The 16,715-nt window shown below is 33.1% G+C and overlaps 1 protein-coding gene across 26 annotated transcripts; it reads left to right on the forward strand.

Annotated features, from left to right (window-relative positions):
• Positions 1-12,334: 12,334 nt before the first annotated feature.
• LOC112750090 (uncharacterized) lies at positions 12,335-16,391 on the forward strand. Of its 26 annotated transcripts, none has more exons than XM_072218964.1 (11): positions 12,350-12,561; positions 12,631-12,722; positions 12,826-12,886; positions 13,059-13,184; positions 13,344-13,489; positions 13,763-13,955; positions 14,245-14,348; positions 14,454-14,514; positions 14,609-14,671; positions 14,959-15,038; positions 15,972-16,391. In XM_072218964.1, the coding sequence occupies exons 4-7, from the start codon at positions 13,137-13,139 to the stop codon at positions 14,272-14,274; spliced, it is 417 nt and encodes a 138-aa protein (XP_072075065.1). In that variant the 5' UTR covers positions 12,350-12,561; positions 12,631-12,722; positions 12,826-12,886; positions 13,059-13,136; the 3' UTR covers positions 14,275-14,348; positions 14,454-14,514; positions 14,609-14,671; positions 14,959-15,038; positions 15,972-16,391. The 26 variants fall into 26 exon arrangements, 22 of the variants coding, with proteins under 22 accessions (XP_072075070.1, XP_072075062.1, XP_072075068.1 ...); XR_011873349.1 differs by having other exon boundaries at positions 12,354-12,561; positions 13,344-13,476; XM_072218972.1 differs by having other exon boundaries at positions 12,355-12,561; positions 15,986-16,391.
• Positions 16,392-16,715: the final 324 nt, after the last annotated feature.

Genomic DNA, 16,715 nt, shown 5'->3' on the forward strand with positions numbered 1-16,715 from the left:
CCTTCTGCGATTGGTTTTCTTATGATATTTTAAGTTTTTAGTTTGATAAGAAAAGTTTTCAATTTAATTGAGATTGTTCATATTCCAAGCAACAAAACTGCATATGCTCCTTAATAAGAACAGAACAGAACAGAATGCAGATATGATACAACCCAACGTGGCATGGACCTCCTTAAACTCAAGCTTGATAACTATTCAGGTCATTGTCCCATTCTTTACTTTTTATAAACTAATGTCATTTGGATATATTTATGTTAGTTAGAGCTATGTGATATTTTTTGCACATTGAAGGGTGACTCAGCTGGAACCGTTACTGCTTTCTATGTAATTGGAATAAAAAATAAATAAATAAATATTAGCTCTTTTGATTTGCTAACCTCTCATATGGAGATTTTAGAACTTCACTACTTATTTATCTATGGGGATCCTATTCTATAGGCAGTATTTAATTATTCTTGCGATTTAGCTCAATACATTGAACTTCACTCAAGTGCGGACAACTCAATTCAACATGACATAAAAAAGAGAAACAATCACTTGAGAATCCAGGCTTTGGCAATAGAAAGAAGAGTATATAATACAAAGGTGGGAACTAACCTTCTCAGACAGAGGGCACGATTTAAGTTTTAAACCTCTCAAGAAGTTATGATATTGAACATGACCACTGCCAACCAGGATATGGAGAATTCTATTAGTTCCAATGAAATATTACCAAAAACCGTAGGCATGAGTAAAAATCACAAGTAAACTTTCACTCATGTATCCTCATTAATAGTAAAGAACTATTTCATTTCACTATAGGAACTTCAATAATATTAGCCTGATATCCTCCTCCTCATAATGATCTTGGCAGAGAGGGAAAAAGATTTGTGCAAGACGTAAGAGAAGAAAAATGAAATGAGACAAAAACAAAAGGGGGTGTTCAAGAGATCCGTTTACGAAAACAAATACAAACAAAAGAAAACTTATCCTTTTAAAGTAAATTAATTAATGTCATAACGAGGACAAATTAGCATTTAAACACAGTTAACAGAAGAAAAATTTAACATTGATCATCATCATTGGTATATAGCACTTTTTTTTCATAATAATAGTCAAAATAAATATAATTCTGGAATAACCTGACTTTAATTGCTTACTAACACATTATAAATACCAAATAACTTAGTTTTGCTTCCCCATGTAGCCGAGCAAGAAAGGTTTTCTATTAAGTTACAGTATTGATATTGTTAGTAATATAAACATAGAGGTAATGACCAAATCAGTACTCGAAAGATTAAAACGCTGACATTGCGGTACCTGACTATTGTAATCGACAAAATGGTACTTGGTTAATTTTAAAAACTGACAAGCATGTCCATAAACTTGCCGGACCAAAACTCCGGTGAGGACAATACTTACCTGGACACCGGATTATGCTGACAAATCATATTTTAATTGAGTTGTAATTTTTAATTAATTAATTTGTTAGCCTAGGTGGAAATTGATTTCATTTTGCCCCAAATCAAAACTCTTTGCCCTAACAAGCTCTCTATGGCAGAACCAACAGCTTCAATGACGCTTCTCATAGCCAGCTGGTTAACACCTTCTTCCCTCTTCATCTTTGTCAACCTCGTCATTGGCACCATTGCCATCACCTCCCGCTTCACCTCCTCCCACAACAACCGAATTCAAGAACATGAACTCCAACACCCTTTCACTCGCTCACCCTCCCTCCTGCAACGAGTCAGATCCTTCAAACTCACTCATCAATACACCTACGACACAAAGCCGAGTACTGCCGAACCGGCGAGTTCACTCAGCCTCAACTCGTTCGAACATCCTCGCTTTTGGAACGAGTCAGGTCCTTCAATTTCAGCCTCCACAAACACGAAGCCACGGAAACATCATATGCAGAAAAAACAGATCATAACCAGGCCCAGGCGCAGGCCCAAACCAACCAACCAGCGGCGGCCACCTTCTCCTCCCTCGCTCTTACTAGCCGAGCCACCGTGACCCTCCTCTTCGCGATATCACCTCCAGCTCGCGTCCAGCCTCCGTCTTCTTCCCCTCTTGTCCGAACCCTAGCCTCGCCTCAGCCTCCAATCATCACCACCGCAGCCGGCGTCTGTACCCACAACCGACACAGAGCCACCACATCTCTCTCTTTCTTCTTCTTCCACCTCTCCATCTTTCCCCTGTCCGTACCCTAGCGCCGCCCAGAACCACCGAACCTTCGCGGACCACCCAACGCGCCTCCACACCTTCACTGTTTCGACGCCTCACCTCCGCGATTTCACCATCGCAGCACCTCACCTCCGCCGAGCCCAGAACCTAACCTCCAACCACATCGCCGCCGGTTCTCCTTGGCTCTGTGCGAGATCCACCACCTCCGCGAAGCTCTCTCTCCCTCTATCATTAGTTCCCTAACCGCCAGCCACCAACAGCATCCTCTTCACCGGACCAACACGACGGCGAGCTTCTCTTTCGCCTCCCTGTTCGCCGCTATGACTCCACCTAGAACAACCGATGCCACTCCTCTTCCTCTCCTTTCCTGTTTCAAAGTGGAAGTAGAGAAGCAGAGAACAGAAATTACAGATACAGATCGAGATGTTGGAAGTAGAGAAGTAGGGATTCAAGTGGCAGAAGTTCAGAGAGTTTGTTAATTTGGGATTAGGACAAAGAGTTTTGATTTGGGGCAAAATGAAATCAATTTCCACCTAGGCTAACAAATTAATTAATTAAAAATTACAACTCAATTAAAATATGATTTGTCAGCATAATCCGGTGTCCAGGTAAGCATTGTCCTCACCGGAGTTTTGGTCCGGCAAGCTTATGGACACGCTTGTCAGTTTTTAAAATTAACCAGGTACCATTTTGTCGATTACAATAGTCAGGTACCACAATGTCAGCGTTTTAATCTTTCGGGTATTGATTTGGTCATTACCTCTATAAACATATAAGAAGGGAAGGCAAAAGACAACGTATCCACTTATTACCTCAGCTACTACCACAAGTAACATGCACATATATCAATAAAGCTTAGTTTTTTATTATTGAGATGCATAAAATCTATTCACCATAACAAAATTATCTTAAAGCTATACTGTTACATTAGAAAATTAAATCACTAATGATCTAACACTTGAGAATCATACCCATCGCCTCTCTGTGAATCAAATTCTACCTTTGCTGCTTAGTCTTGTTCAGATTGAGACGATAAAGATGCTTTCATGATCCTGATAATACCAAAAACTATCTTTATGCCTAAGATCAGAATTTCAAAATAGTCGCACAATCACAAAATATAAAGGGGAAAATAAAAACCTTGGTGCTGGATGGAAACAAATAGTGAACATTATATTAGTTGTTCTCTCGTGAAACCAATCTTTTCTTTTGTGAAGTTCACATAGGGTCACAAGCGCTTTCTTAACTCATGCTTCATCCTCTTCCTTTTGAAAACAGACAAAGAACAAACACATACACAAACATTCATTCAAGTGATATACCAATTACAGAGAAAAATTTCTTTGTTAATGAAGCACTCAATATACTGAAAACTATCAAGTGAAAATCTTCAAAGCTAGCTGTATATATGCCACCAAATCCCAATAAACTATTATCACATATAAGCAACTATGAACAAATTAAAGGTAATCAACTAACATAATTTCTAATTACCACAATGGCATCAGCCCAGCGAACTCAATATAACTCTAGTTTTGCCTTGTCAGCCATTTTACACTGTTGATCTTTTTTCCTCTCTATCAAAATATTTTCAGCCTGAGCTACCAAAGCACTATGTGCAGTAATAGCATTTTTAGCCATAGATTCTGCTTCAATGCATCCAAGCTCTTCACTGACTACGTCAAAAGCATCTTTGGTAGTAAGGGCAATAGCCACTTGGGCATTGGTTACTGATTTCTCTGGCTGGAACAATCGTGTATAGCCTTGACCAAAAACTTGATACGTAAAAATTAGAATTATTTTTTTCACGTATTTACTACCGGCAAGTATACCGGGTCGCATCAAGTAATAAAACTCACTTAGAGTGAGGTCGATCCCACGAGGATTAAAGGATTAAGCAATCAATGGTTAATTGATTATTCTAGTTAGACAATCATTTTGGAGTGATAAGCAACAAAGAATGTAAATAACTAGAAATTAAAAGAAAGTATACGAAAAGTAAATGGCAAGAATATACATTGCTGGAAAGTAAAATTGCACGAAAGTAAAGAACATCAAAGTAAAGTGCATGGGAAATAAAGTGCTGGCAAGGAAAGTACAAGGAAGTAAAATTGTGAGAAAGTAAATGACGGAAAGTAAAGATGGAAAACATAAGGGATTGGAGATGTTGATTCCTCTTGAATCAATGGGTCTCACTCCTTCTCAATCATGTAAGATAGATCCATGGCAGATTATGAGTAATTAAATCCCAATCTCTTGGTGATTTAATTTCTCTTAACATAATCAATTGCCACTCTCGTGATCTAATTGGTCATGAGAAGAGATGAAGTTCAATTTCTAATAAAAAAATCACACAACCCTCAAGACCTCAATTCAAAGTGGTTACATCTCACATACCAACCAAGAATGTATTGATCAAGAGGATTATGAGAGAAGAGCCTCAATCTGAATTTCATGATCCCTTTCTCACGGCTCACATGTAATTCAAGTAGATCTAATCCCCCTCTCGGTAGTAATTGGATCTATGAAGCACAAAGACTTTCTCTTAGATAAACAAACATGATTTCTAATCTCATACTACATAAATCCAAAGACCCCAATATTAGAGTGGTTACATGTCACATACCAACTCTAAATCAAGAATCAACTTCATTAAGCCAAGAGAGCTCAAACAGAACCTTATGATCCCTCTCTCGAGGCTCACATTAAGGTTCTAATAGATCCAAGGATCTTTGAAGAAGAAAACTTTCTTGCAAGGATTCTAGTAGATATCCAAGTATGAAAATAGAATGAAGAAGAGAAGAAGAGATAAACATTAATTCAATCAAAATTGAAACAGAGCTCTTTTCCCAAATGCAGAGGGAATTAAGTGGTCATTGCTCTCAAATAAAAATCAAATTGCATGAAATTAAAGTGCAAAAAATTAAAGATGAAGATTAAGAATTCAAAACTTAAAATGAAAGAATTCATAAATGAGAATTACAAACTAAGGAATAAAGAAGAGAAAAGGGAGAAGAGTGTGTGAGGGGAGGGGTCCGAAGACCCACTCCAAGTGGAGTGTGCCAATTCACAGAATTCCAAATTGGTCTCCTCCGTCTTCAGCCCTTAGTGACTTCCTTCTCGCTCCACGGCTCTCTACTTCATCACTTCAACAACTTCAAAGCTCTGCTCCGTTTTTGCTTTTGAGCTTATTTTGTACTTTTTGCTTCTTTCTTTACCATTTTCTACAAAATACATCAATTCAAAGAGATCAAAGCAATATATGACTTAAGCACAAAAACATTCCATAATTAAGCTCTAAACATTAATTTATTGTGTGAAAAAGCATAGAAAAACACAACATGATGCCCATGCATCACAACACCAAACTTAAACTTTGCTTGTCCTCAAGCAAATAAAGAATCATGCAATAAGTTTTGACAATCCAAGGTAAGAAGAGTAGCAAATTAATGTTCATGGTTGGCTAGTTTACTATACATGCTACAATCACAAAAGAAATATGATTGATGTTTCTATCTAGCTCACTTTATGTAATCTTTTCTTTATATCCCTTCCTTGAAATAAGCTTTTCCTTTCTTTCTTAGCTTAGCTTCTTGGGTGCTTTGCACCATGAGTTAAAAGCTTTGACTCTAAATGCTTTGTTTTCAAGTATTACTACTTGATACATAAGCACCACAAGCATTTAATTAGAGGATTCTTTAAGCTCATTTGTTTCTTTTCCTTATTCTCTAATCATTGATGCTCAGAGCCTTGAGCTTTAAGGGAGTGCTTTGCACTTGAGCCTAGCCTTGACTCTAAGTGTTTTGTTTTCAAGCTTTTTGCATGATACATAAACACCACAAGTACTTGATAATTGAATTGTCATTAGTACTCAGAGCCTTCAGCTTTCTCATTCTTTCCCTTTTTCTTTTCTTGCCTTGATTACATTTGCTTCTTCAAGGTTTTGATGATTTCAAAAAATTTCATACAATGTCCTAGATGAAAACTTCAATTAAACAAATTCAAATGCAATTGAGCAATAACAATTACTCATACTAGCCTTCCAGTATTTATAAGCTCATGCTAACTTCTTCTTTAATTACCTTGTTTGTTTATGATCATGATTACTTGATTACTTTTGACTCACAAAATTCAAGATGGTAGTCATAATATACCACAGTAGCATGTTACAATTCAAATATTAAGCTATGCTTATTCACAAGGAGCAGCCACACATGCATAGAAAGGAATAGAAGATAATCATGCAATTTAAAATACTGGAAACAAATAAGAGGAAAAGGAACTTTACCACCTTGTAAGTCATCTTCATTGTTGTTGTCATTTTTCTCCTATTCTTCCACATCCCACACCAAACTTAGAATGATTGCTTGTCCTCAAGCAATAAATACAACAGTGGTAATGGGGTTTATGATGGTTCATGAATGTCTTAGAATAATGGAGTGTTACTAGTACATGTGTTCAAGCAAGCGAAATGAAAATAACAATGAAGCCACAAGAAACAGAGACATTGTGATTGCAAAATAAGTGGGGTGTGCATGATACATTGCATGAAAGATAAGTGGCACACCAAACTTACTGTGACACTTTCACTTGGAATTGATGCACGTATCCAGTAAAGATTGGAAGCAATTTTTTTTGTTGCATAGCAACACCAAACTTAGAATGCAATCATATGCCAATTTATTTGAAATAAACTACGCAAAAGAAACTGTTGTATGTTAAAAACACAATCACCAAGAGAAACAAATTGTCACGAGTAAGGGTTTCTTGGTGAGGCATTAACACAAACAGTTGGGGAAAATAAAAGAAAGTATTAAAAACAAAGAAATGACTAAAACAAAGAGAATGAAAAAGTGTCTAATCTAGGTAATCAACCATCGGTAGATTGTTAATCACAATTAATCCCCAGTACCGGCGCCAAAAACTTGATACGTAAAAATTAGAATTATTTTTTTCACGTATTTACTACCGGCAAGTATACCGGGTCGCATCAAGTAATAAAACTCACTTAGAGTGAGGTCGATCCCACGAGGATTAAAGGATTAAGCAATCAATGGTTAATTAATTATTCTAGTTAGACAATCATTTTGGAGTGATAAGCAACAAAGAATGTAAATAACTAGAAATTAAAAGAAAGTATACGAAAAATAAATGGCAAGAATATACATTGCTGGAAAGTAAAATTGCACGAAAGTAAAGAACATCAAAGTAAAGTGCAGGGGAAATAAAGTGCTGGCAAGGAAAGTACAAGAAAGTAAAATTGTGAGAAAGTAAATGACGGAAAGTAAAGATGGAAAACATAAGGGATTGGAGATGTTGATTCCTCTTGAATCAATGGGTCTCACTCCTTCTCAATCATGTAAGATAGATCCATGGCAGATTATGAGTAATTAAATCCCAATCTCTTGGTGATTTAATTTCTCTTAACATAATCAATTGCCACTCTCGTGATCTAATTGGTCATGAGAAGAGGTGAAGTTCAATTTCTAATAAAAAAATCACACAACCCTCAAGACCTCAATTCAAAGTGGTTACATCTCACATACCAACCAAGAATGTATTGATCAAGAGGATTATGAGAGAAGAGCCTCAATCTGAATTCCATGATCCCTTTCTCAAGGCTCACATGTAATTCAAGTAGATCTAATCCCCCTCTCGGTAGTAATTAGATCTATGAAGCACAAAGACTCTCTCTTAGATAAACAAACATGATTTCTAATCTCATACTACATAAATCCAAAGACCCCAATATTAGAGTGGTTACATGTCACATATCAACTCTAAATCAAGAATCAACTTCATTAAGCCAAGAGAGCTCAAACAGAACCTTATGATCCCTCTCTCGAGGCTCACATTAAGGTTCTAATAGATCCAAGGATCTTTGAAGAACAAAACTCTCTTGCAAGGATTCTAGTAGATATCCAAGTATGAAAATAGAATGAAGAAGAGAAGAAGAGATAAACATTAATTTAATCAAAATTGAAACAGAGCTCATTTCCCAAATGCATAGGGAATTAAGTGGTCATTGCTCTCAAATAAAAATCAAATTGCATGAAATTAAAGTGCAAAAAATTAAAGATGAAGATTAAGAATTCAAAACTGAAAATGAAAGAATTCATAAATGAGAATTACAAACTAAGGAATAAAGAAGAGAAAAGGGAGAAGAGTGTGTGAGGGGAGGGGTCCGAAGACCCACTCCAAGTGGAGTGTGCCAATTCACAGAATTCCAAATTGGTCTCCTCCGTCTCAAGCCCTTAGTGACTTCCTTCTCGCTCCACGGCTCTCTACTTCATCACTTCAACAACTTCAAAGCTCTGCTCCCTTTTTGCTTTTGAGCTTATTTTGTACTTTTTGCTTCTTTCTCTACCATTTTCTACAAAACACATCAATTCAAAGAGATCAAAGCAATATATGACTTAAGCACAAAAACATTCCATAATTAAGCTCTAAACATTAATTTATTATGTGAAAAAGCATAGAAAAACACAACATGATGCCCATGCATCAAGTACCCGCACCCCGTCCCTAAAAATGAAAAAACGAATGAAAATTGGAAACCAAAAGTACTTAAGAAACAACTAAGAGGGGAAAGTGGAGGAGTAACAAGTAGGCAAAATCAAATTTAGTTTGAAATATGACATTCCAAATGCAAGAGCTATTATACCCTGTTCACCAGCAAAAGTGCAGGACAAGTATTAGGGTGTATCTTTTCAGTGTCAATAATCCCAAAAACTTTGTTCAGTGTCTGCACATCAATCATTCAGTTTGATGAACGCAAACAGATCAGTTCAATGTAACTTGAATCAAGAGTATAGTTGAGCATATCAAAGTAACAAGTTAAGAAATCTTTTTATCAGCTTCAGGAAGCTGTCTCTTCTCCATTGCTATTTTTTAACTAACAATATATTGTCGTGATAAAGGGATGTAGAAATGAATGTAGGAGAGAAAGACGATCATCATTATATCCAATGCTATAGAAAATTCCTGACAGAGGGCAATAAATAAGATGAATATTGTAAGTTTTAAAAGAAAATATATATATATATTTTGGGTATTGCAATAACTCTGATTTTGGAATGGTAATGCATTACCAAAGACAGATAGGTAGCCACAAATGCATACCTTTCAGGAGAGAAGTAAAATGGGACACCGTTTTCATCTGTAGACAACTGTATATCACGTCTTGAAAGCTTGCTTTCAATAAGTCCAGCTTCTGCGAAACCTGTGACATCAATATTATTTAAACATGATACTCTTATACAAATAGGTGAGTTGTTAAATATATGTATTAAAATGTCCTATTCTAACCTTGAATAGAAGAAAAATCAAGGTCTTCTGGATTGGTACCATCAAAAGAATAATATACATAAAAAAAGTGCAAAAGAATTAACATACACATATAAAAGCAAATAAGTATGAGATAGAAATATCTTACGAAGTCATGACGCAACAATTTGCTATATACGTCAAAGATTCATTAGTATCCTTCAAGAGAAAAATAAAAACCAAATATCAATATTAACAATTAACCATTTAAAATCAAATAAAAACTATTCGAGAGCACAAACCAAACTATTAGAAAGAAAATGAAGGAGTTTTTAATTAGTATGGCAAAGTTACTTCAAGTACAAGCATGGATCCAAGTGACAACTAACTCTTTTCTGAAAATAAAGAAGTTTTTAGAATTTTTGTGAGAAGGATAGAATTTGATAGTAGTATTAATTATTATATTGGATATATAACATATGTATATACTCACATCATTCCTTCCTTAGTTCTGAACACATGAAACTTGCTACATATATATATTTATTTATTGGAAAATATAACAAGAAAGAATAGGCTAATTAATTAATAAGAATAATATATAATTAATGTTAAAGCGATCAAAATTCATCATACATGCAGCTTCATATTAACAATAAATCCCCAAAAGAACTAAAGAAATTCATGGTACTTAAAAGATGTACTCTATTTTATACATTTCCAAAACATCATCTCCCTTAATAGTCAAATATGATCTCTATTAAAGATATACATTATCTACAAGTTTAGTAGCATTGTATATAGATATACTTAGTGTGTTCAAATTTCACTTAATCCTCGTTTCAGTATATCAACTATTCATTTCACAGTAGCTTAGTAGCAAATCGATTATTATATGGGTAATGTTAGGTAGCCAGAAAATAATTACAATATAAAAATGTCACATAAAAATTTTCATTCTCTTAATAAGAAAGTGACATATACCTCCTTATCAGTTATCCTCCTTATCACCTATCTCCTTATCACTTATCATCCTTATCACCTATTATTTTGCTGCATTTTTGATGTCATTAATGTTCTTTCCAAAATCAATTTCAGTTTCTCTCAAATCAAATCCCTAACATCTCTCAATCGCATTATTATCCATTAAAATGTAATAATTCTTTGCAAAAATTATAAAAATTAAATTAAAAATTTTTAACAACTTCTACTATACAACTTATATTTTACATATAGACTATTAAAAAATAAAACATAAAATATAAACAAAAATTAAAAAATAAATTTTTAAAAATAATTATTAACTCGTTATATTAAAATCAATAAATAAGTATACATATGAATATTAAATAAAAATATTAAAATAATTAAAATCATGACCTATTAGTGCACATATGAAATAATTTAAAAAATACAATAAGACGTATAGTTTAAAATTTGATAATATTAATTATAAAAAATTATTAATTATAGACATCATATAGGTATGAAATTATGAATATTATGATTACAAATTACGGATGTTATTAACATGAAATAATAGATGTTATGTGTATGAATCTATGGATGTCATGAGTAAATTTATCAATTGAATAAATTAATTTAAGAATTTGATATTTTTTTAAATTCAATTATGATAAAAATTTAAAAACATCTTTGTTAACTTTATAGTTACTTATGCAATAACTAAAAAATGATATGTATATGGATGTAATATCTAATAAACATGAATTTAATTTTTAGATGTTAGCTGTATATAATTATGGATGTTATGTATATGAACGTATGAATGTTATGCGTATGAATTTAGTTAGTACAATATAATTATAAATACACATAAAAGCACAAAAAAAATTAGTTTATTATCATACCTCATCAAAGTTAGTGTGTTTTTTATACTCTCGAAAATTGGTTGACTAACAACAACCTCGTCGGGTGAGTCCGTCTGTTAGTTCAAATTCTTCATCAGCACCTTCTACCATAGGTACCGTATTAAGGTCGAATTCAAATGTCATACTATTTGCAATGATAAACGCGATTTCTTGTAAAATTTCTTGACTTATACACTATTGTGCTTGCAATGATATTAGAGTCATGATTTTTAAATGATCATAATTGAATTAATGGAAGGTATATTTTACAAAGAATAAAGTGCAATTAAAATGCCTTAACGGATATAAAGAATTAATGATTTTTCCGTATCTCCATTGATTGATATTAAATGCCTTAAAAGAAACAAAGAATCAAGTGCAATTAACTCAATTAATATATATTATCATACCGTCCATTCTTATTATTATTAATATTTAATGTATTATTAAATATAAAAATTAAATTATAAAAAAGAATATTAAGTATTGATTACAAGTATACCTAATAGTAAGAGATATGATATTATAATTAATATATGATTAATAAGTGGAGTTGATAAGACTATGATAAGTGGAATGATAAGAGAGTGGGATAAAAAATAAAACTATTATTAAGTGATGTAAATAAAGTAAATTATGGAAAGTTTTGAGTAATTATGGCTGAAAATTTTTGGTTACCAAACTTTTTCCTTATTATATATGGATTGTTAACTCTCCAATACAAATTCTTTTTAGAGAATTATTACAGACGGATATTTCCAACAGATTTTATCCCACGAAAATACAAACAGAATTTTAGAGGGATTTTTTGTCCAAAAACCAAAAAAATGAATTAGCATAAATTACAGACGGAAAAAAGAATCCGTCAATAATTCCGTCAGAAAAATTATTTTTTTTTCGTGGGAAATGGTTACAGACGGAAAATCCGTCTGTAATTAAAAGGGCAAAACGCTTCATTTTATTAAATTATTACAGACGGAAAAATCCGTCTGTAATTTAAAATTTTCCGTCAAAAATATTAAGTTAACCCTAACTCACATCCTATCCTCTCGATGCACTCACACTCCACACTCTCTGTCATAGGAGCTTCTTCATATCCTCTCATATCCTATCCTCTCAGAGCTTCTTCCTCTCTCCGTCCACGCTCTCTCCATCATAGGAGCTTCTTTCACCGCCGTCGCTCTCTCCATCGCTCCGTCCACGATCTCATCACTGACAGCAATGGCCATTCGTTGGTCATCTTCATCCACCGGTTCAGGTATGGTTTTGCATGGCTTTCAATTTTTGAATTCTTCTCATTTGAAATCATAGTTCCTGTGCTGTTCAGGTATGGCTTCAGGAATCGAAACTATTACACACTAAACAAACCAACAAACCCTAGCAACAACATTATCAATCTTACTCTCACTTTGTAAACTTGTCTGTCTCTTCGAACCCTAGCTTTTCTTTCAAAACGGCTTATGTATTTATTTATTTATTCATTCCCTGTTTCAATTTAATTTTGAATGATTTTTTTCTTTAGGAAGTGCAGCGATTAGAATCTTCTCTGGTTAGATTTTCAAGCAGTGAAACTGTTACTGCAGGTTAGATTCTTCTTTTCAGGGCTATGCATTGTAACTGTTTGTGATTATATCTTGCTTATAGAGGGGTTAACATTGCAATGCTCATGGCTTGTTTTTTTATTTTTCTCTAATAATAACTCATGGCATTGTTGCATTGTATGTCTATTAATTTGTTTTCATTTTTATTTCACAGAATTCTGCAGTGAAGAATGCCATTCCATACTATAGTACCAGGAAAAAACCATCTACTTTGAAAAATGAGAGAGAAAACATGAAAGATCAACTGGACCTTCGCTATAGTAGCAAAAATCAGAGTGAGGTACGTTTTGAATACTTACTTCATTCTATTCTATATCCTAGTCCAATATTACAATGTATAGTTCATAATTTTAATTTTGCTGGCCATATCAAGTGGTTGCATTTTCACTGAAATAATGCCTTTCTGATCTTTTGTTTCATATCTCCTTTCTCTTAATAGGTGGAAGTGGAAACTGAACCTGGAATTCTTGATGAAAGTATTAATGCTGTAGAAATAGATCCAGTATCAAAGATTCAGTCATCACTTGATAGTTCTCTTGCAAAAGCTACAAAAACGAATAACATACATGAAGGTCAACTTAATAGGTTAGAGGAACAGTTTGTGCCTTTGGCATGAAGTTTGTCAATAAATACTAGGAGCCTTGAGTTGATAAGCTGTGATTAATTATCACCTTTCTATGTTGTTTCCAATAGAAAAATTGATTGGAAAAGAATTTTTTTAGTGCCTTATAAGAATTGAATTTAGATAGTTTTTCACATGAACTAATTTCTGGCGCCATAAGTATATTATATAACTATGGTTAATAGGTTAATACTATATTATATATAATCTACTTCCTTCTATTTATGAACTTGCAGATCCCAAGGCCATGCAAATGGTTCAATAAAATCAATGGGGGAAGGAGAACTTGTGACAAAAGAAAAATTTGAACGTATAAAATCAATGCTAGAGGCAGAGTTAAGTGATATTCAAGAGCGGTACTTCCACATGAGCCTTAAATATGCTGAGGTAGAAGCTGAGCGTGAAGAACTTGTGATGAAGCTCAAAGAGGTTAGAAACATAAAAGGCTGGCTCTCATAACACACCCAATTTTTTGCCCTTTGTTTGAGGCCACCAATCTCAGATACATTGTTTCACGAATTTGAAGCTATCACAGTTTTCAATATACAAAATAGGATGTATCTTCTGCAATGAACCATTGGCTTAAGAGTATATAATATACAAACTATAGGAGTCATTGTAAATATAAAAAATTTTGAAGGTAGAATATCATTCAGCAAATGATGTTGTTTGTCTTGGAATTTTTCATGTACATTATATATATTTTTTATATCTATAGGTCTCTTCCATAACCTCAGAAAAGAGGTGAATGGCTTGAGAATTGGTTTGGAAATGAGAATTGCACAGTTAGAGAATGAGAAGAGTTCCTTACTTCAAAAAGAGGTGAATGGCTTGAGAATTATTTTTCACTTCTAAAACTTACGAGCATCGAATTTTAAGAACTAGTTGTTAAGATAATTCATTTCCTGTATTGTTTTCACTTTTCAGGTTGGATTGATGGAAGAAACCAAGCGTGCTGAGTGAAAAAGAAATTTTGAGCCTTAAAGTGGTACAAATTGCTCCATCAACTTTGTCATTTCATGCTCTTATTTTTTTAATGGAAGTTGGCTGAAGGTCTAATTCTGACATACCTTTTTCTACAGGAGAATTTACTGGAAAAAATTAATCTTCTTGAGAGTGATTTGAGTTCCTTTGTTGAGAACGAGGTAACAACAAGATTATTCTCCCATATGTTATTGCATTGAAATTAGCATTGCTAATGACTTGGGCTTTCTTATGTTAAATTAGTTTTTTAAATTATCTTAGCATTGTCAGTAGGTTGCTGATCTTTATATGCTAATGAATGACATCTATGAGCATTAATTTTGTGTCAGAAAATGAAATTAGTATTAAAATATAATGAACTTAATGACAGGCAATGTTGAGTATCTTTCATTGGCATTCTTTGGTTTCAGTTATTTCTAGTGTTCTCATCATGTGTCCTTTTTTCTAGTTTTCTAGGCACTTGCAGCATTAGTACTTAAGACTGGTGTTACCATTCAGCAACGTGCAGAGAGACTCTTCTTCACAAAGGTAATTTGTACTCCTTTATGAAGTAGGATATACTTCCAGTGGCTTTTATATTCAAATCCTGTATGCTTCATCTCCAAATTTGGTTGATGCTTTTGCTCCTGGAATTTTTATTGAATTTGTTTTGCATTCTAATAAACTATGTCTGTACAATTTTGGTTGACTAACTGACATAACAAATTTTCAATCCTCCATTTTAAACAATATTTGCAATAATATAATTATATAGAAGGGTCAGTTAGTTGCTGTTAAAGGAATGGATTCACAGTTTTAATTTTTGTCAAACACTAGACAAAGCAATGATTTTTTTGGAAGAACTTAGAAAATTGTAATAGTACTGGGATAAGATTTATTTATTTATTTTTTTTCTGAAATAAATGGTTTTTGGATTTAGATTGAAGATGGTTTGAAAGGGTAAAAATAATAAAATGGTTTTTTGAACTTAAGTTGAAGATGAAGATGTTTGATGGAAGCAAGAATGAAGTGACTTGCATTGAATTTGGTTTCTATATTGGGTTTGTTACTTTGTTTCCACCTACCATTGCTGATATATAGCTGAGTGAACTTTGGTACATGTCATGAAATCTATTATGATCAGTTCCACATAAATTAAACTCCAAAGGACCTCTTAATATTTATTCCTTGTATGATTAGCTTACAGATACAAATAATTACTAATATTTTTCTAGTGCTTATTAACCTTGGTGTTTCATTCATATAGATATATATCATAGAAGATTATATAGACACAGTTATACATACATATAAAAAATCTCTGACATATATAGCATTATTTAATTTCCATATTTTTCAGAACTATATGTAATATAAAAGGTTATATCCATTATGAAGCATTTAAGCTTATCATCAAATTCTAAAGATAAAAAGTGGTCTCAGATGTCTTAATAACATAAAAGTTTGATGGTGAGTATGAAGGTGAGCTGTAACAGGTTCATGTAGCATAGTCCAGAAAGTTGTGAGGAATGCTGGGATGATGAAGAAGAAGCAGTAGCAGCAGAAAGAGCAAGTGAAGTGAATTTTACAGATGAGATAAGTGGAATTAACACAGGATCTCCTTCACCAACTTCATCTAATGAATCCTCTATTACAAGTTAATTATTAGAGCAGCGAAAATTGTTCAAATGAGTTAGGAAATTGAATAGGAGTTGCTTGCAGCATAGATCTTTTAATTTACTAATATGAGAAAAATTATTTAGAGCCCTTTGGATACCCATTAACGACTTTTAATTTACTCAATAAACTTTGTTGATGTATGGTTGTTATTTATTATTATAGTTGATGTATCAATACATATTGTTTATATTTTGAATTATATTGACTTGTTTGTTTATAATATTTTCTTTTAGTTTGATAATACGATGAATTTGTTTATTTTTTGAAATATTATAAATATTCGAATACAAATTAGATAAAAATTTGTATTTATTAAATTTATATTTATTTTGTATGAAAATAAATTTATTTTGCAATGGAAAAATAAAAAAAAATATTTTACTTTACCGACAGATTTACAGACGAATTTTCTGTCTGTATTTAAAGTTTGGAATGGTTTTCCAAGGTTCCAATTACCGACGAAAAATCTGTCAGAAAATCCGTCTGTAATTACAGACAGAAAATCCGTCGAAAAGTTCGTCGGCTTCGGGAAATGGATGGAGAATT

This window comes from Arachis hypogaea, chromosome 15 (genome assembly GCF_003086295.3).
Source record: "Arachis hypogaea cultivar Tifrunner chromosome 15, arahy.Tifrunner.gnm2.J5K5, whole genome shotgun sequence".
Taxonomy (NCBI): Eukaryota; Viridiplantae; Streptophyta; class Magnoliopsida; order Fabales; family Fabaceae; genus Arachis; species Arachis hypogaea.